The sequence below is a fragment of the Crocodylus porosus genome, unplaced genomic scaffold, assembly GCF_001723895.1.
Source record: "Crocodylus porosus isolate Cpor-Errol unplaced genomic scaffold, CroPor_comp1, whole genome shotgun sequence".
NCBI lineage: Eukaryota > Metazoa > Chordata > Crocodylia > Crocodylidae > Crocodylus > Crocodylus porosus.
This window is the reverse complement of record NW_017728886.1, coordinates 102,444,855-102,466,402: the sequence shown is the minus strand read 5'-3', so window position 1 is coordinate 102,466,402 and position 21,548 is coordinate 102,444,855. Positions and strand designations below refer to the sequence as shown.

The following is a 21,548-nucleotide window of genomic DNA, read 5'->3' as shown; positions in this document are numbered from 1 at the left end:
GGGGGGAGGGCAGGGGAGGACCCCAGGCAGAGAAGGAGCCCAGGGAAAAGCAGCTTGGGGAAAAGTGGCCCCTCCCCCACCCTGTGGCCGGCGCTCCCTGCTGCAGCCGCTTGCAGCCTGCACAGGGCTGTCCTGAGCAGGCAGCCTCACATGGGGTGCAAGCGGCTGCAGTGCGGAGCACTAGCCACAGGCAGGCAAGGGGCTGCTTTTCCCATGCTCAGCACCAGCTTGTAACCTGCCCCCACTGCCAGCCTGAGCCCTGCGCCGGTTCCAGGCTCACCTGTCGGCGTTGTGCCACAGTGGCAGCAGCTGCAGCACCCCCTCTTGCCAGCAGTGGCAGAAGATAGGCCTCTGTCAGAGGTAGTCATACTGTCTATATTACAAAAACAAACTCCAGAAGAATATGCTGTTGAAGGCATTTCATAATAATCCAACATTTATGGACAAAGCTACTAGAAAGACAGCAATCCCATTAATTCTTGACTAATATTATTTTGCAGTGGTATTGAATTCCAGTTATGACATTTTTACCTGTGACAGAAAGACCAAATAATTCTTCCCCACCAGAAAAAGTGATGTACTTCCTCCATAGTTCATCAAACTTGGCTTGGAAGATTTGTAATCTGTCGCTTGCTTCCTGTGGGGGAAGGTTTTCCACACCAGGGCCACTGTGAAAACCAAAGCATACATATCTGAAGTACAGACATCAGTTTTCCCAAGAAAGTGCAACAGAACAATTGTTTTAATGGAAAATCCCCCTGCTCGGAACACTACCAAATACTTGTAAAATATTTTTTCCCCGAGGAATAACTTTTATGCCTTGACATCAGATGCCTTGTTCTTCTTGATTCAAAACTATATTGTGGTGAAAACATTCATTATGTTATCTAGCATATTGCGTTGCTACAAACCCACAAAATCTAATATTTTATTTTTCTTCATTATTTCACATTATTTTTTATTGTTTTAAAAATATACTGTAATAAAATTCCCACTTCTACTGAAAACGGGAGAGAGAGCAAACATAACTCAGAAAAAAGAAATCAACAATTGGTAAAGGGAACAAAATACAGCAATTAAAATATGGGTTTATTAATTTTAGACCTAAATTAAAATCTGCGTGCGTGCATGGCCCAGTGCACTGAGAAGCATGTTCCAGAAGGCTTTATGCTTTAACTTTGGAAGAGCTACTCATAAACTTAAAATTAAGATTTTTAATCTGTCACTTGCTTCCTTTGAAGGAAGGTTTTCAAGACCAGGGCCACTCCAAAAATCAAAACTTACATATCTAAAGTACAGACATCAAGTTTCATTTAGATTCAGTTTCTTAAAAAGTTTTTTCTTGAGATTATGTTGGCTGATTCTTCTTTTTTTCCAAACGTAATAACACTTTTGCAATTTCATACTTGAAACCTCCATTGAAATTACTGTTATAAGAAATTAACCTATGACAATAATTATCTAACCACATTTTAATGGTCATACATATCTAGATTTTTTCCCCCTCAAACTGCATATTTTTTCCAATATGAAGCTTGTCTTTTACAGTTCTTTGTTTCCTGAAACATATGTATAGCACTTAAGAACTGTCACTAGTGTACTTTGTACTGCATCATAAGTCACTCACTTATCATCATAGTCTTTGTAAAATTCCACAGTATCCACCTGGAACTTTTTAACACCATCCAGTAAATCTTTTTTCATGGCTGGTTGTGCTTTAAGTAATAAGTCCTGAGTTCTCAGTGCCTGCCATGCACAAATACATGCATAAAAGTGAAAAAAATTGGAAGATTTTAAATAAACAAATATTTAAAATAAATTAGCTCTTTTCCAATAATTTGACACAAAAATACTGATAAGAATAAGAACAACTTCCATTTAAAATTTGAGAAGTGTTAAAGATATGGTACCTGAGTGTTTAGGCTTTTCCATGCATAAGACAACCCATCAACTCTCTCTGCATTTCCATCTTGAAAGAGCAGATCATATTTATGTAACAGAGAGTAAGATTCTTCTATAGGTCCAATTGTTATATCTATTTTTATCTCAGCTTCACGAATTTCCTTTAGTGCTTCCATTGCGCTGCGCACATCATCAAGATCATTGATTGGCCTGATTAATTGCTTGCTGAGATTGTCAATGAATGCATAAATTTCATCCATGTCTACGGCAGATTTTTTATTTAAAGCTAATCCAAATGTTCTCTGTCTCAAACGACATTCCTGAATTAAGGCCATTTTCAAAGATTCTGTTGCAAAATCCACTGATTCCAATATACAATGACTTGGCAATTCTCTAATTTGGATTTCTAATAGCTAAAAATAAAAACAAATATCATCCTTACCGCACTACAATTTTTCTCCATACAGCAGAGATGTTTAAGGTAGTACTTACAGAAAAGTAACTAAGCTGAGTGTGGAATTCAGACATCACTGGATTTGTTTCTAGAAACTCTTTTACTTTTTCTTCTGGCTCCTAGATAAAATGGAGATTTTTTGGTTATTATTTTTTGGTTATTATTTAACATTTCAATTATAGTAGCTTCCAGATCTCCCAACTGTGCTAGGTGCTATGTTAACACATATGAAGATTTGTTCCATGTCTCAAAGGGCTTAAGATTTAATTCAGATTTTATAAATTATTTGACCTAACTTACTTTTCTTTTTCTTGTCCTTTTCCTATTCCCTGTGTGAAGCACTTTTTTGTATCTATGCAAAGAAACTGATAAAAATAAGAATGCCTGCCACCACTTCAAATGCGCCAATTGAGTCAGCCAGTCAGCAGTTAAGCTGCTAAACCTGTACTGGGAATAATTACTTCCCTTCCTTTTCCGTTCATCCCTTACATAATGACTAAAATCCACCAACAGCAAGAGTATCATTTTGCAGTTGAAGAAACTATAGCCAGTCACCTGTCAGTGACTAACAGCTTAACAGCCTCCTTTCTTCCTGTATGTTTTATCTATACTTTATGACTACTAGTACAGATTTGGGGCATATCTGAGACTTAATCATTTTGGTGCACACATGTGGAAAAGATGCCATCTATTAATTTTATAGGAAAAATAAGGGTCCAGTACTTTTTCCTGCCATGGCAGGGGGTTGGACTTGATGATCTGCTCGGGTCCCTTCCGACCCTACCAACTATGAAACTATGAAACTTAATATTACTCTGCACTGGATTTCACTAGTCAGGAGGTGCAAAGATCTACATCACAAGTCATTGTGAGATCTAGTCTATTTGTAATATGAAAAATAAACCAATTGTTCCTAGAAAATGTTTACAAGGGGAAGATGCACAGGACAGGCAAAATCATGTAATTTCTAAAGGACACAAGTTCTATCAATAGAACTAAAAGCAGCTTCATCATTAAAAAGTAAATTTTCAATAAAGTGATAAAGTATATTTAATAGGTAGCTAACCTGATTCCAGATGCTTGAGAATTTACTAAAACTCTTCAAAATTTTTGCAGCATCATTCTTAAGAGATGAAATTATCGTGCTAAGCTGAATTATGACTTTGTTTACATCTTTATGTTCACTGATCTGTTTGTCCAAAGGTTTCAGTGCTACCATCTTTGCCAGTTTGCTCTCATCCCCAAGATCTATGGCAGCAGCCTGTTCAATCTGATATAGAATAAGTAAGTCAATATGTGTCTGGCAGTTTTACCAGGCATACTAAAATAAGAATGACTGAATTATAAGCACAGTATCTCATTTATGAAGGTAAATAAAAACTGTAGACAAAAAAAAAATTATAACCAACCACCTCTCTCTGATTGGATCATTTTGACGGATTATAATTCTGTTCTTAAAAGTGTCTGTGTAAAAATGGCATTATGGGGTTCCACATTTATTATCTCTCAATTAAATTTTACTGGCTCTTTTTATCCCTGATTGCCAGCCGTAGGAATCCTGCCTTGAATCTGAGATGAAAACTGACTTAATTATTTCTTCAAATAAAAAGTGATATAGGTTGCACTGAGTGACCCTTTGAAACGAAGGGCATTTGTACACATGCATGTGCCACAGTGGTGGGCACTTCGAAAAGTGCCTGGTGCTGCAGCACATGCAGTTGTATAAGCAGTAAAATGCATGTCAGTTCTGAGAAAATGGAGGCAGCTTGCTTTTGAACTAAAGCACACTGGAGATGCTTTAGTTCAAAACTGCACCACTGCCATTTTCTGTATGCTGGCATGCATTCTCCCCTTATACAACTGCACACACTGCAGTGCAGTGTGCGCCAGCTTGTGTCCAGAGCACAATCAAGTCTGCTCTGACATGCCAAATCTCTAGCGCGTCTCTGCACAAAAATGTATGTGTATAAACACCCTTAGTTACCAAGTCTTCCCTGGTGATACACAAGGAGAAATTGAATCTCTGGGGTGTTTTAACTCTGCAAGACTAATAGCAGCAGAGAGCAATAAAAATGTTACTTCTGTGACTGAAGGTTATCAGATATAATTCTAAAAGCCAACAAAGAAAAGATCCGATGTATACATTAACATGATTTTTAAAAGCCCCTTTTCTGAGCATATCAGCACTCTGAATACTAAAATAATAGGTAAAGGTAAACATCAAAGACTAAAAGTCAAATCTTAAAACATTGTTAATGTTCAAATTTAGAAGCAGATTGTAAATGAAGCACATTTTCTTTCCCTTCCCTGGTACTGGAGCCAGCTTTTCCCCCCGTTTGAAAGGTAAGGAGATCCAGGCCATGACTAAACTTTCTGGGTGGTGAATCCTGGCCAGGCCATTCCTGAACTTGTCACACCCACAGATTCAGGCCGGTATGCTCCAAACTGAGACTTACACCAGTAAGAATGCTTTGGGTTATCCCACTATGTCCTCTTTTGATACCATAGTCTCTGGCACATTGAGAGCAGCTGTTGCGAGTGACCCAGGAGAGACCTAACCAGTACATTCCAGGTTTGCTGGGTAAATACAGATGTAGTTTTTGCTTGAGAAGACAAATGCTGTTTTATTATGCATAATTAACTAAGAAAACATAGATGTTTGTTTTCTTCTACAGTTTGTATTACCCGTGATGCATAAGAATTATTTGTAAAAGGCAGATTGAAACTTGTGTTGCTATTTTAATAAGGAAAACATTTTCAAGAAACATACTGAAATAGCCTTATATTTAACTAATTATTTAACGTAAAGTGTCCCCATAAATATATATTTCATCAAATTATTCTATGTACCTCACTAGGAAAAAAAGAAAAACTACAAGTCTAAATAAGAAAAACTTTTTCAAGGGAATTTAGAAAATCTAGATCTTGAACATTTAATTTTTTTTAGACAATACTCTACCTGCTGCTGCCTATGATGCAAATGAGCAAACTTCCATAATGGTATATCTTTGGCCATTGACAACATGATATTTACTGCTTTGTTTACAGCATTCTGAAAACAATAAAACATTCACCATCAACATAAATAAAAGTCAGACCTAGCTAAAAAGTGTTTAATATCAAGGTTAAAAAACATATCTTTCACATTTTATATTTTTTTCTTTACCCATGAATTATTCTACTAAGTGGCATGTTACAGGGTACCACAAATAATTCCTATACTTGTAAAAGGAAGAGGTGTCCCATAAGGTCCTATCTACGCCAGAATAAATTTAAACTAGTTTAAAAATTGTCTAACTTAACATGGATTAAACTACTTACTAATAATCCTAGCATATTTTTTATCTGAAGATACTAAAGGACTTTTATAGCAATTTAGCCTTATTGGGGACTGTGATATAATTACTATATTATAACCAATTTTGAACAGGAGTAAACAAAGGCAGTTAATATTAACATAATCCCTTTTAACAACTGTGTTAAAATGCCCTTTTATATTTACTGAACAGCTGAACATTCATCTCCAGCCATGTAAATTACGGCATCTTACAAACTTTTCTATCTATAGTATTTTTAAACTACATTTCACTGTTGGCCTTCTTGCTGATAAGCAGGGATCCTGGTTTTCTCTGTTTAAAAATAGCAAGTTCTTTAATAAAACTTCTATAAGTTCTATAATAAAACTTCACAGAATCTCTGATTAAAAACATCAAAATCTGCTATTAAAATGAAATGCCACTATATATAGGCATCAACTGAACACAACGTTTTATTAATATATTTACCATTTTAAAGGAATTTGGTAAATTTGGTTTAATCACTTTACTAAAAGTACCTATAAATGTTGGTATTTGATTTTGGGTTTTTCATCATGGAAAATCTAAGAGCTCTTCTAAGAGCACAGGGAAGCCCAGGGCTTCCAATGGCAGATTTAGCTGCCTGTACACAAATGCCAGGAGCTTCAGAAACAAACAGGAGGAACTGGTCCTTCTGCTAAGCAAAAATGTATATGATCTCATAGGGATAACAGAGACCTGGTGGGACTCCAGCTATGACTGACCACAGGTATTGATGGCTATATCTTGTACAGGAGGGATTATGTTGCAAGAAAGGGCAGGGGTGTAGCTCTCTATGTGAAGGAGTAGTACACTTCCCTGCAAGCAGAGCTGGCTCCCAACTGATTTGAGACTCCCGTGGTTAGCATATGGAGAAAACATAATGAAGGGGATATAACTGTAGGTGTCTATTACAGACCTCCTAACCAGGAGGAAGAGCTTGACCGTGAATTATCTCGGGAACTGGAGAGGCTGCGTGCTGTCAGTGCATGGTCACCGTGGGTGACTTCAACCACCATGACATCTCATGGGAAAAGCAAACTGCCAAATCTGATCGGTTGCGAAGCTTCCTCACTTGCACTTATGAGCTGTATTTGACTCAAGAAGTCTATGGGCCAACAAGAGGTAAGACACTACTGGATCTGGTACTGGCCAAATGGGAAGATTTAGTGAGTGACCTGAGGATTGAAGGGAAGCTTGTGACAGTAATCATGAGTTGATTACTTTCTTTATCCATCGCAAAGCTGGCAAATCTGTCAGCAATGCAGAAATCCTTGACTTTAGGAAAGCTGGCTTTCACAAGCTCAGGAGGTTGATTGTCAAGTCCCTGAGAGACCATGATCTGACAGGGAAGGGACTCCACAGTGAGTGGTCACTCCTTAAGGATGCGATCCTAAAAGCGAAAGGGAAGTCCATTCCAGCCTGTAGGAAAGGTAGCAAAAGGGCTGGGAGACCCCCTTGGCTCAACAGGGAACTCATGGACCTCCTGAACCTGAAAAGAGAAGCTTATAAAGGATGGAAGTTGGGAAATACCTCAAAGAAGGATTATACAGCACTGGCCCACACCTGTAGGGAGTGGACCAGAAAAGCTAAGGTTCAGACCGAACTCAAACTGGCGACGGGAATCAAGGACAAGTCCTTCTTCAGATATGTGGGAAGTCGGAAAAAAACAAAGGCAACACTGGACCCTTCCTGAAGCAAACGGGGCAGCTGACAACTGACACACACCAGGATGCAGGTCCAGGCCCCATCGCTCCCGAGCCAGAGCCACCCAGCCCTGCTGGTGCCCCTCATTCCCTACCCACACCCCCCAGCCCTGCTGGTGCCCTTCCTTCCCACCCACTGCCCCCCAGCCCTGCTGGTGCCCCTCACTCCCCACCCATAGTCCCCCACTCCCCCATTCCTGCCAGAGGGGGCCTCTAGCTGCCATAGCTATGAGGCCAGGGACCAGGGTCTGCAGCCCCCTGCCCCCCACAGCAGCAGCTGAATCCCAGCTGCCACCTGCAGGAGGCAGCAGCTACTGTGGCCTCAATGGGGAACGGGTGTGGAACCCAGCTCCCCCTCCCCCATGGACAGCATGGCTGGAGTGGAGCCCATGTGGGGGTGGGGGGTGGATGCAGGCTGCCCGCTGTGGGCGGGGACTCCCCACCCTGCTGCCCTCCCCTGGGGCCTCTGTAACCCAGCGAGCAGGACCTGGCCCAACAGGACAGAGCAGGACTGGGAGGGGAAGCTGTTTGCTGCTGCAAGACCCACACTGACCTGGCAAGGTGCCCATGTCTGTCTGGCAGTAGCAAGGGGCACAACCCTATGCTGGGTGAGCAGGGAGCACCCTGACTGGCCCTGCTGTACCAGGTCCCTCCCACTAAGCTGTGGAGGCGCTGGGGGAGAGCAGCAGGGTAGGGAGCCTGAGCCCTGAAAATGCAAATGTGTGGCAATGATGGCCTCTGATCCTCACTGCCACACATTTGCATTTTCACAGACCTACATTTTGCATATTGGCTTCTATTCCATCCAGGAGAACACAAAACAACATCAGGCTCCCCCCCTATGCCTGAAGAAAGGTGTTTGTGCCCAAAAGCTTGCAAAGAACATTGTTTTCAATTATTTAGTTAGTCTAATAAAAGATATCACACTTACTCAAAGAACCTTGTCTGTTGATATCCTTAGACCAACATGGCTACAACCAAAATCCCCTAAAATTAAGTAACTGTTTAAGGGTACTGTGATACCTGAAAGCTTCCCCATGTCTATACCAACCATACAGCTGGCACAATAAAAAATATCCTCCACAAGGATTCTTGCCTTTTGCAAGTGTTTATTCTTTGAGTTGGGCCTCAGAGGGCAGCAATATTTTTCATGTCTCTCAGTCCTATGGTAGTTACACTTATTTACAGCTATTGCTGCAAACCGATAGGCTAAAGCAACAACTGGAATGAGCAGGCTGAATAGGTGTTTACTGTTTGCACTAAATTTAACTCTTTTGTCTTGTGCACACCTTGTGAAATATCTGCCTTGTTCTAATGGAGAATTATAGATAATTACCAGTATAAGTGCTGTTTTTATTGGCCATTGTAACAAGTTGGTTGTTAGCTTCAGTTCTCTTCTCTCAAGATGTAACCTCATGTACCATTGATTTTTAAGTTTAGTCTTATTTTTCTCATTAGTATCATTATATGTGATTTAAACAGACACACTTATTTTAAAGTAACTTACTGAAATTACTGTAATGTTCTTTTTTCTGTTACCTGGATTTCATCAAGACTTGGTCTCAAGACAACATTTGGAATGGCCAACTGAATTTCAGCTTTGAATAATGGAACTCTTTGATCCTTTCTCAATTTGGTTATCTGATATTTAGAGTTGGCAACACGTAAACGATGTTTTAGAGCTTCTAAAGAAATCTGGGTGCCTAAGTAAATATAATACGTATATGCAATTATTGTAGTGACCACAAACAGCTGAGAACTTTAAAATCTTATAAAAGCTTAAAATTAAGAATATTTAAAAATGCAAACCTACATTTGACTACAGAGTCTGTGTTTTTCTGACAAAGCTGCCCCAGGAGATTATAATAGCTGCAAGACAGACATTCCTGGCAGCGTGTTTTTTGTTTCACATCAGGATGTTTGCAGGCAAACGTATCCTGAAGAGTCAAAGAGAAAGCAAAAAAATAAAGAAGTTTCCAAATAATTCCATTCATACATGAAGTACAGGCAGTGTTAACACCTTATCAAATAAATCTTACTTGTTTACATTTTACATCTTACCTGAAGACTACTTTTGACTTCTGGCTTCAACCTGTGCTTAAGAATGTCTATCAGTTCATACACAGAATGTTCCACCTGCTGGCTTTGTCTACAAAGAACCATTAAGGATATCAGATTAAAATCATCAATGAAAGAACTAAGGAAGCCCAAAACCAGAGAAAACATGTAAATGCTGTTTTTCAGAGGAACCTATAGTAAAAGCCTCTATGTGCAAATAAACAAATGTAAACTTTTCAGTTCGCTCCAATTGCTTGGGCATACTATGAAATGGAGATGTTAAATTATGCTATATCAGGCAGCCCATTCTGTACCTTGTTGTCTATACATCCAGTATAACTAGATCCCATGGCAATTTAGAAGAGGATTACTGGTAATTTTTAAAAGGGGTGAGCTAATGCTTTATCCAGCTAGTTATTGCACTTCAGTGCAAAAAAACAAAATTAAGTAGTACAGTTACAATGCAAAGATGCAACATACTGTAGGTTTTATTACAACTGAGATTAAAATGCTAAAGTATTCTGAATTTAACCAGTTACAGGATAGAAACAGAAGTATTTGTGAAGCATGATCAGCTGTGCTGCAACATGTTGTACCACAACTAATCATGCTGCAGAGACATCTAGTGACTTACTGCTTGCAGACCAACCTGTGTTAGGGAGTGGAAGAATCTTCTGCAGGGGACTCCCCCCCACCTCCCTATGCACCTACTGGCACAGCCAGGGGGTACTTGAAGAGGGGTCCCCCTCCCCTCCTCTGCATTTTCAGGCAGGTGTGGGGAAATCCCTCTGCAAGAGAAGTGGGGGAGGACTTGCACTCCCCACTCCACACTTGCAGATGCTCAGGAGGAATTCTTTTACAAGGCCTAGTGGAGGAGAACGAGGTTTTCCACATCCAGCCAGACCTTCATGTCTACTGAGCACAGAAGCATTTTTCCCCACTCAGCCAGACCCAGGGCACAGGCCTGGGTGAACAGAAAAAGCAGCAGATCAACAGCGAGACATTCACCACCATGGGCGACTGGTGCCTCCTGAATCGGGGGGGAGGGGCTGGGGCGCACAAGCAGGGCATGACCTCTGTGCTGCCGGTGGAGCCAATTTCAGAGGGGGCACTACAAGCGCTCTCCATGCCCCCCTACCAGTCAAAGACCTCACTGTCAGGGGGGCACCAGCACCGTCGGGGGGACACGTTCCCCCTCTACGCATCACCTATGTCCACCACAATAAAGTGGCAGAGTTTATTACCACCTTTTGTTGAGCCACTGATTTTCCTTCGATGTGGTGCAACCAAAAGTAATGGGTATTTTTACAGATGCACAAGTCGCACTGGTGGGCACTTTGAAAAGAAAGTGCTCGGCTGAGAAAATGGCAGCAGAGGTGGTTTAGGTCAAAAGCACACCACTGCCATTTTCTGCACACTGATGCATATTCACTACTTAAACAACTGCACGCGGTGCAGAGCAGACTCAATTAATCAGTGAAGCAGCGGATCTCTACCACGTTGCAGGAAAAAAGTATGTGTATAAATGCCCAATGCCATCTATATGCTTAGCATTTGTGCCACCAAAAAAATATTTTAAAGGTGGCACAAATGAGATGTCAGGTTACACCCATTTCCACCCATAGATTCCACAAACTATATGAGAGTTAAACCTACTGAGACAGAGTACCAGCTGCTGCGAAGGTAAGCTTTTGTGTCATCTCCAGGAAATCAGGTACTTCAATGGGTTCATCTTCAGGCAGAATTAAAAGAGGAGTTTTGGCCATATTCTGCAGAATTCTTTCAATTCTGCATTCCAGTGTGTCAGATGCTTCTTTGACTATATGGCCCACATCTTCAAGGGAATTATATACCTCCTTGATAACTAAATAGCAAGAAAATAAAGACCATACAAAATATAGCACCATGTCTTTACTTTTTAAATATGTGACATGTTGGAATACAAAAGATTTAGCTTTTTCAGGTGTGAATTTAATTTAATAATGATTCTGTACTGAATTAAAGGCCTGAAACCAAAACCAGAATGTGAATCTTAAAACTATTTTAAAGAAAAAGAACAGACAAATATGATGATAATGACTCGGGGAATAAACTTGGCTGCCCAGGAAAAAAATAAATTTGGTCACCCAGGTAAAAGTCCCATATACAATGTAAGCTTCTGAATGAAGTTCAGTATTCCACCATCACAATCAGCTTATAAATGTAATGGCTGGAATTTCTCAAATGAAGTTCTTAGTATATTCAATTATTAAATTCCTTCTTGCAGATTTATGCTCTGATTTTTTTCTGGGAAGAGAGCAGGAGAGCCCTCTACAGACTTTATGCTTGCTGCTAAACCATCTTAGAGGACAAGGTCTTGAACAAGAAGAATGAATGTTCCTCTATCTCTTCAGTTTCTATTTATCTTTCCACCCCTATAAATCAGCGACAAGGAAGACGAGGACTGTACATTTTTTATACATTTTTGTATTTGCATAATAAAAAGCATAAATAAAATCAAAGAAACATAAATAAAACCTACTTTTAATGCAATAATGCACTCACCAATAGGAAAGGTATATCACACTATAGGCATACAGGGCATTTTTACATGTGTTCCCGATGCAGCACCAGGGACTTCTAATTAGTGAGCCACACTTACTGAAAGTGCCTGCACATCAGGTACATTGGCAGTGCAGCACATCCCCGCGCTAAGAAAATGGCACTTTGAACTACAGCACATTGAGCATGTTTTATTTCAAAGCGTGCTGCTGCCATTTTCTCAGTATGCAGACGCACTGCACCACTGATACAGATGATGCATGAGGCTACCATAGCACGTCAATTTACGTGATCCAGCAGACTTGATTAATCATCACCGTTTTTCAGTGGAGGGATGCTAATACATGAGATGCTGAAGTCTGCTGGAGTGTGAGAATTACTATGTGCTGGTTCTCCAATGTGCTGGATTTCCAATGTGTTGGAGCAGGCTCCCCACAGGTGTGTAAGTGCCCACAGTTTCCAGAGTTTGTAAGTCATCATTTATCTGTACAAATGGCCCCTGATAGATGCTAAAGTGAATGTGAAATAGGATCTGATGCAAGATCCCAACAATCATGCTTCCTACCATGCTACACATGCATGGCAAGAGACATAATTACTGGATCCCATTGTGCCACATCACCAGTGCAGGGGGAACTGGATCTTGACAAACTTGTTACTGGTAGCCAACAGCTGCTGGGCTTCATTGGATCAGGTAAATAAGGTCATAGGACATGTGTAGACAAAATGGGGGCCCTAAATTGAAGCAGTGGGTTTTAAAAAACACTGCTTCAATTTAGGGCCGATTAAAGCCCCGTGTTGTGAACACACCCCGCTGACTTACCTGCCTTTCTGGTGGGGAGAGGAGGGAGAGCTGCCAGCAGGCAGAGCAGTCCCTGGGCTGGGGGGGGGGGGGTGAGCCTGGTGTTTCCCTCTGGGGCAGCGGTGGCACCTGGCTCGGGCAGTCCTGGGGGGCACCGCAGCCACAGAGGGAAGCACCAGGCCCCCGCACAGCCCAGGTAGGCAGGCAAGCTCAGGGGCAGGGAATCAGGTATGGGAGGAACCTGCTTTCCCAGGCTGCTGCCAGGCTGCCTGCAGAACCACGGAGCTGCACAGAGCCCAGGGCTTCACTCCGCAGCTGTAGGAGCAACAAACTAAAACTCCTCCTTGGAGTTTTAGTTTGCTGTGCCCCAAGTCATTTAAGGTGCATTACGCTGGCAAATTTCCTACAGCGGCTGGAATTAACGAGCAATACGCTGCTGAGGCATGCAAACACCGACACCATTACAGCGGTGCAAAAGCATTTAGCCCACTTTAAGGTGTCATGCACGCACGCCCCTCACTTTGTCTACACATGGCCATAAGGTATACATAAGTTAACGACTGCCCAGGAAGGGAGGCAGCAGCCATAATGAGAACTCTCAGAGAAGTTGGACCACATGAAACTCTCTCTTGAAACTCATGGTCAATGAACTGCTTGACTCCAGAGGAAATCTCCACCTGCCTCTGGATAATACTTGTGTGTAAGCTACTTGAAATCTAACTAGATATACAGCTTGCAGTAACTCCGATATGCGATCAAAGGCTACCATGCCACTGTTTGCTTTAAGGGATTTCTCTAATATTGCTCTACCTTGTACCCTATTCCAAACCTACTCCTTGTAACCAATAAAGTTCTCCTTTGTACCTAGCGTGGGAGACTCATTGGGAGAGGGTCTAGATTATGCTTTGGGGTCCCCTTGGTTTGGCTGACTAAGGGAGACCACTATTTGTGCTTCAGTCTGAGGGAAGCACCCCAAGTTCTTGTAGTGGGTCAAGTACTCTCAAGGACCACTAGGTCTGTGTTTCCCAGAGGGTGCAGGTCCACAATCAGTCCAGACTCTAGGTGGTTGCAGTGCTACCCCCAGGCTTGCAGGTGTGCTCCAGGAAGTGGGTTGGCTGGATGTTAGGCACCCCCAGGGAGGCACTTGGAGCCTGGAAGGTAGTCGGGCACAGTGAGGCAGGTGGCTCAACGCAGGAGCACCCCCTACTGGCCCGCCACAGTCATCATAATTGAAAAAAAGACAAATGAGCTACTTAATATGTTAAACAGCATGTATTTAAATTAAGCAATCCTACATGCACTTTTTCCTCACTTCCCAAGTTATCCCAGGATGCATCCAATATAAAGAATTCTACCTAACTAGTTTTCTGATATTCTAAATTTGTTTGGAGACTGAAATTGAACATGGATGTGCTCACGCCGGGGGGGGGGAGAGGAGTCTTGTTTCAAACGAGCATTGGTTAAAGCACCCCCACTGCTATTTTTCAGTACAGGGGCGCTAGTACACGAGACACTGGAGTCTGCTGGAGAGCAATAATTATCACGCATCAGCAGCCTTGATTCATCAAACCAACACATTATAATTACATCGCATTGGAGCAGCCTCTTTGCATATGAATAGGCACCCATTCTGCAGAGAGCTAGATTCAAATCCCAGTTTTCTCATAGACTTGGACAATTTGCTTAATCTGCATCTCATGTCTCTATCTCCAAAAGGAAGACACTGATTTTTGCCTGCTTTACAGAAATATCTTCAGGCTTAACTCTTTTAATGTGCTCAGATGTAAGTGACAGGAATCATGCAGTATTAAAGGGAAATGCTCTTTTATCCAGAAATATTAATTTGTGCAACACTCGAAGATTCCAGACAACTTTAAAATCCACTTATTGTATTTACCTCAATCCAAGAGAACTGAATTGAAGATGACTCCCCAATAATTATATTTTAGATATGGAAAAGTTACACATTTGTTATATTTTTCTATGTCTAGAACCTAATTTTTGGAGGGTCATCTTAAAATTTCTGTCCCCTCTCACTGCTGGGGGCAAGCAGGAAGGAGATCCAGTGGTCTGCTCACCTGGTAGCTGTATGCCCCACACATGGCACCCGGGTGGTGCCCATAGACCCTGCCCCACTGCTGACTGCCTCCCCAATTGCACCCCTTCTGCCTGTTCCCCCAACACCTGCCCCCCCCACAGTGCCTGCATCCTTGGCACCTGCTCTACCCCACAACTTGCCTGCTTTCCTGCCTGCCCCCCTGCTGCCTGCCTCTCTCCACAGACCTCTCCTGAATTGCTCCCCACTCGAGCTGGAATGGGAAGATAACCAGCTGAGGGGAAGCAAAGCCTGGTGGGAGCAGAGGCTGAAGGGGGGCAGGTGGAGAGTAGGGGCAGCATCTGTGGCTGCAACCTTGACTCCACATTTGGGGTTGGTTTGGAGCTACAGCTATGACCCTTGCTTGCACTCAAATCTAAGATGATGGGCTCCCCCTCCCCCCACAGTTGAATGCAGAAAAAAACTCATTTTAGATTCGAGTAAAAATGGTAAATCAATAGAAGTTCACTGCACTCCACACTTACCAAAAGAAAATCATCAGCTTGCAGGATTAGCCCTTTAATTAGCTGGCAAGGGGTGCTACTTAATAGTAGGGCTGTGCGAAGCTTCGGTAGCCAATCTGGAGGAGATTTGACTTGGCAGCCGAATCTCCGAAACTGAATAAACTCAGGAGACCCAGTAAAAGGTCCGAATCAAATCAGGAACCTCTGAATTGATTCAGAGAGATTTGGGGCCAATCAAAGATTTGGCCACAGACTAAAAAGGCATCAGTCCTCGACCATGCTGAACACAGCTGCCTCCAGCTGGCAAGTCTGTTGTGGTGGGTGGAGGGGGAGGAGAAGGGGCATGGGAGGGGACAAATCAATGCCCTCACAGAAAGGGTGGGCTGAGCCAGGCTGCGCTGCAGATGGACGGCAGAAGGCGCTGGGAGTGAGTGGGGGCTCTGCCCAGCTGCCACTTGTCCAGCCAGGGCAGGGAGGGCGCAAGATGCAGGTGCAGCAGTGCTGGGAGTGTGGGCTATGCCCTTCTACCGCTTGCCCAGCCGGGGCAAAGGGAACACAATGTAGGCATGGCTCGCTCCAGGTGGAAGGTGCTGGGAGTGGGGGCTATGCCCTCCCACCACTCACCCAGCTGGGGTGGGAAGGCACAAGACAGTGCCACTGTGCTGCCTCAGACAAGCGGTGCACAGCATCAGAAGCCACTCCAGCCTCCCCGTGCCTCCCGGACAAGCTGTGGTTTCACCCTGCCGCACCCAGCTGGACGAGCAGCGGGAGAGCATGGGGGTGGGTGCGTAGACCCAGATCGGGAAAGGCCTGGCAGCAGGGGATATGGGGAATTTTAGGGTGACTGCAGTCCCCCCACAGCTCCTGCTCCACTGCACTCTGTGCCAGACCTGTGCTCCAGGCTGTGCCTGGGGCCAGTCATCCACAGCGCAACCCTGGCTCCACCCACCCTGCAGAGTGCAGCCTGGCAGCAGGCAGCTAGGACTAGCCTCCCAGAACACAGCCCAGCTAAGCCCACCCTGCGCAGATCCGCACGCAGTGGTACACAGTGGCAGAAGCCCCCCTCCCTGAGTCCCATGCCCCCCTGCCCCAGCTAGGCAGCTTGTCCCAGCCCCAGCCCCAATCCCTTCCTCACTAAGGGGCATTAATCTGCCCCCACCACCACACTCCTGCCTTCCCCCCTCTGCCCACCACAACAGACTTACCAGCTGGAGGCAGCAGTGTTCAGCATGGTCGAGGACCGCTGCCTGTTTTAGTCTGTGGCCAAATCTCTGAATCGGCGCTGAATCTTTGAACCTGATTTGGCCAAATCGAATTGGAACAGTGACTTGAATCACCAAATGGAATCATTGTCCCACCAAATCGGCTGAATTCAAATAAAATACTTGCCACTGTGCACAGGCCTACTGAATAGTAGTGTATCTAGGGTAGATAAATGGAGCAGCTACCCTGGGTGCTGACTTGGGGGTGGGAGCAGAAGAAATCTGCTGCTGCTGCAGCTACACAATTGCATCAACATTACAGCAGTAGCCAGAAGTTGCCACTGCCTCCATGGCCACATCCCTATGAGCAGGAACACGCAGTTTGCAGCACCTCAAAGCCTTTCGAGCAGCTGGAAAATACACACAGTGCACATGAATCCAGTGTGGCAGCAAAATTAGATACTGGGAATAGATACTGGGAAGTCCAGTATCTAGAAGAAACATGGAAAAAATGAGGCTGCAGCATGAGCAGCCCCAAACTGGAGCCTGTCTGGTCAGAGCCATGCTCCAGTTGTTGGCCAGGCTTCAAGTGGTTGGATGGTCACCCCTGCAGCCCCAGGAGTGGCATACAAATATGTGCCACTGCTATTTGGCCCTGGGGATATGCACATTTCCACTCATGGGGACATGCCCCATATATTGCAGCTGCCCCAAGCACCCAGCTACCTTATTATGCCTCTGCTACTGAAGGGATAAATCCTTCCTGCTGACATTTTTGTTAGGTTTAAAATATTCCCAGTAATAACTCAGGATGAGAGAATTCTAGTTAGAGGGCATTATGACAAACAGAAATGAAAATTATACTGATATAAAAGATACTTCTTATCAAAATCAGCTGCAAAATATACTGGATAAGGAATATGTTGAACATCCAGTTTAGAAGTCATCAGATTTGATATCCTCACTCAAAAAATATTTTCTTCTAGGAAAGATTATAATCCTCACATCGGCTCCTTTCTAGCCACAGGAAGACCAGCAGCAACCTGCATGCCCCTCCTATAACTACTGGCTCAGCAGATATGGAAAAATGCTGCTCAAGGGGAAACTGACCCAAAGAGTCAACACAGATCTTGCCAGAAAGCTTCAGTAAAAAACACGGCCTTTTCTACACAGAGTATGGGCAGAGCAGCAGTCTTCTGGCAGCTCTGCAGGCCTCCACTACAACAACGGTACTGTCAAAGTGTGACTTGCATTCTGGCAGCCAGCACAAGAATGCCTTCATGGTCCTTCAGCCGGCTGCTAGGAGGAGCCTTGCTCCAGTTCACAGAGGTGCAGTAACTGCTGGCAGAGTGGAGGGTTCTGCCACCACAGAGGGGCTTGGAGTTGTGTATACACTTCCAGTTCTGCCAGCAAAACTTCGGAGGGTAGATTAAGGCAAAGTCCCAGTTAATCAAGATTCATAGTATTGAGGAAGTTTATATTGATTAACATGAGATAGGAACAACTCATAAATAATTTAAATATTATTTGAAGATCCTTCCTAATAATACATTTTATAAGATGTTGCTGTATTTACTAAACAGTACTAAAGCATATTTTTTTGGCTTTTCACATCCCTTCCTTGATCTCATGTTGCAATCATTTCCTTCAATACAAGAATCTAGTTCATGCTTACATTTTCCATGGAAAAATAAAGCACAGTTAAGGCATGCTATGAAACTCATAATTGTCTCATTGTTTAGTAAATTTGTTAGAAAAAATGAAAGTAATGCTAACAGAAAGAAAAATGTGTCACTTCTGTTACTCTAATTTTAAAAAATGCAATGTCACAGCCAGTTTAAACTTAGTAAAAAAATGGCATATAATTAATGTGGCATTATAAAGTATAATAAAAACCTCATATATGTGTGTGTGTGTATGTACACATACATTATATATATATAAAAATAAAAAAAGAAAGTTATCAACTATATCTATTAATTGCTAATTGTTAAGAAACTAATAAGAAAACTAAAATTGGGGTGCTAACGCATCCAAATCACTAATAAATGATTGTGTATATAGATATCTGTGGCAAAATTTTACTTTGCCCAACAGGATTAAGTTTTCCTACAATGCATGTTCAGAATCATTTTTCCTCCCTAGAGGATATCCATGTCCTGGACACATGTTCTAACCACTAGCACAATTATGGAGAAGTAGGAGTTTGGTACGCAGATGTAGTTGTCCTTTACAGTCATTATCTGCTCAGATCAGAAAGTGACACCTTGCTAAGATGTATATATCTTAACACAATCTAGTGGAAGAAGAATTTGGATCAGACAGAAGTGTCTTAGCACAGTTTTCAGGGGTGTTGGTTGTAGCTGTGTTGGTCTAAGGACATAAGCAGACAAGGTTCTTTGAGTAAATGTGGTATCTTTTATTTGACCAACTAAATAATTGGAAAATTGCTCTTTGCAATCTTTTGGGCACAGACACCCTTCTTCTGGTATAGGGAGAGTTTGGTGTTGTTTTGTGTTCTCCTGGATGGAATAGAAGCCAATATACAAAATACAGGTCTGTGAAAATTCAAATATGTGGCAGTGAGGATCACAAGTGATGGGAGGCAATAGGTGTGAAACAGGTAGGTGGTGGGGATGGGGAAGACGGGAATGTTGACCTGGTGAAAGAATGTAGCTGGTAAAATGTAGATATGTTACCTGGGGTTATTGGATAGCAGGCAGGTTATAATATACCATAAATCCAATGTCTATATTTAGTTCATGATTTTTTGTATCCAGTAGATTTATGAAGTAAAGTTCGTAAGCTCACCTACAAAAGGTGTTTTGTAAATGCCCTTTGAGGATTGAGAGATTGGAGAGAGTGTGGTTGTCGTGTAAAAAGTGTGCACCCACAGGTAATTGGGTATTTTTGTCTTTGATAGATTTTAAGTGCGTGTTCATTCTGATATGCAGTTATGGTTTGGTTTTTCCTATATATTTTCCATCAGGGCATTTAGTGCACTGAATTAGATGTATAACATTTCTGGAGGTGCAGGTGTAAGATCCAGGAATGGTGATAGTTCTGTTCTGGGGTGTAGTTATTGTGGGAGTGGTGAAGATGTGCTAGCAGGTTTTACATTTCTTGACACAGCATGGTCTGGATCCATTCTTCTGAAAATGTGAATTAGGGTACTCGGTCATTTAAATATTTTAGAAAATGTTAATTGCCCCCATCAACACAAAACTTGACAGAGAGATGGATTTCAAACAGATCTGGTGGAATGGGTAAAGTTTGCTTCTTTGTTTCCCTAATTGCCACACATTAAACATTAATAACTAAACAAACTGCACTGTAATGCCATTAAATTGCTATACATATATGTACAACAAACTCACAAACACAAGGAAGTGAAAAGGTAAGGTTTTTCCTAGAGGTGCATTCATCACATTACAGTATCTCTACGCCACAGATCACACACAATAATCTTAATCCTGCCACCTAAAAAGCCTAGCCTCTTATCATATGCTTTGACTACCCTTCTGAATACAAACTTTATCAATATCTTTTCTCAATGTAGCCAACTACTACACCAATATCCAAACGTAGGGGAATAATGATATGCTAAACTAATACATAGAGAATGGAGAAAAGGTGTCTAAATTAAGGTGGAGCATGCTCTTTGTGGTAATGGTCAGGTGTATCCTTAAATATTACCAAGGGTGGATTTTAAAAACAGGATCTACATTATGATGAGTGATGCCAATTGTTCTTATTTGCTGATAGGGCTTTGAAAAGCACCTAACACTGCGACGCATGCAGTTGTATAAGCAGCAAAATGCGTGACAGCACTGATAAAATGGCAGCAGCAGACTTTTGAACTAAAATACAATTGGAAGTGCTTTAGTTCAAAAGCACTCCGCCACCATTTTCTACATGCTGACATGTATTTCGTTGCTTATACAACTGCCCGTGGCACAGCACAGTTCGCCTCGGCTTGCATGTGGAGCACACTCAATTAATCAAGTCTGCTCCCAAGCAGCAGATCTCCAGTGCGTCATGGGACAGAAAAGTATGTGTATAAATGCCCATGCTCTTTAGCTAATGCACATTAAAATAGACAAACACGCCTTTTTCTAGCGTCTCACAATGGAAGTATTAGATTTAATGCACATTACCTAAAGCACATTACTAAATGTATAGACATAAGTATATCCTACCTCACTTTGGATGATGTACTGGTAACAATATATGAGTAACAGTATCATTAGCAAATTAAAGTAGTAATTAAAAAAATATATCTAACTCCTGCAGGTTTGTATATAAGATTAGAATTATTCTCCAAGGCAAGACTCAACTAGTATAAGCAATATCGTTTCTACATGCTTGTACCGTAGAACCCAGGTGATTTGCATCCAGGTGGTTCACAACTTGCAGGCTGCTGAATTAAGAATGATCTGCTAAGATTTTGTTGTGGTTTTTACTTCAAGGGGCCTGGATACGCCCCCCCCTCAGCTCAGCACGATGGAAGGGGGGGGGGGGGGGGGCTGCTCTAGCTACCCCCCGCCGCATTCTAGCCTGAGCCCCTGTATTTCTTCAGTCCAGAGGGGATATCTGTGTGGTTACAAACTGGTTTAGCCTACTCAGGTTAGATTAGCCTGCAAAGACTGAATTAAATCAGGCTCAGGCTTTATGAATGTCTGCCCCTAGCCTAAATGTCTGGCAAACATCAAACAGGGCCCTAAACAATTCACCCAGAATCCCTCTGTCAGCTCCTCTCTTAGCCTGGTACATATGATTATGAGGTGGAGCTGGATGAGACTGCCCTATGTCTTATCTATATATCAATTTATGGAGCATCCTAAGACTTGTGACAAAAACACCTGGTTGCAGTCATGAATGAGGGGGGAGCTAATCAGCATATGGATCCTTTGTGTGCGATTGCGGGGGAGGGAAGGCTGCAGTACACACACATACTGAACAAAGCTGAAATATGAGGTCACCATAGCT

The 21,548-nt window shown here is 42.6% G+C and overlaps 1 protein-coding gene across 1 annotated transcript in view; it reads right to left on the bottom strand.

The window, feature by feature from the left end:
- Positions 1-21,548, bottom strand: part of LOC109313479 (dynein heavy chain 5, axonemal-like) — a 275,004-nt gene that overhangs the window by 202,178 nt on the left and 51,278 nt on the right. Inside the window, exons 21-30 of the mRNA XM_019540081.1 lie at positions 11,112-11,319; positions 9,459-9,546; positions 9,211-9,334; positions 8,937-9,100; positions 5,316-5,408; positions 3,423-3,626; positions 2,395-2,475; positions 1,911-2,315; positions 1,628-1,746; positions 532-668 (exon numbers count right to left, since the gene is read on the bottom strand). Coding sequence (XP_019395626.1) covers positions 532-668; positions 1,628-1,746; positions 1,911-2,315; positions 2,395-2,475; positions 3,423-3,626; positions 5,316-5,408; positions 8,937-9,100; positions 9,211-9,334; positions 9,459-9,546; positions 11,112-11,319 — 1,623 coding nt within the window. The remainder of the gene's footprint in view (positions 1-531; positions 669-1,627; positions 1,747-1,910; positions 2,316-2,394; positions 2,476-3,422; positions 3,627-5,315; positions 5,409-8,936; positions 9,101-9,210; positions 9,335-9,458; positions 9,547-11,111; positions 11,320-21,548) is intronic.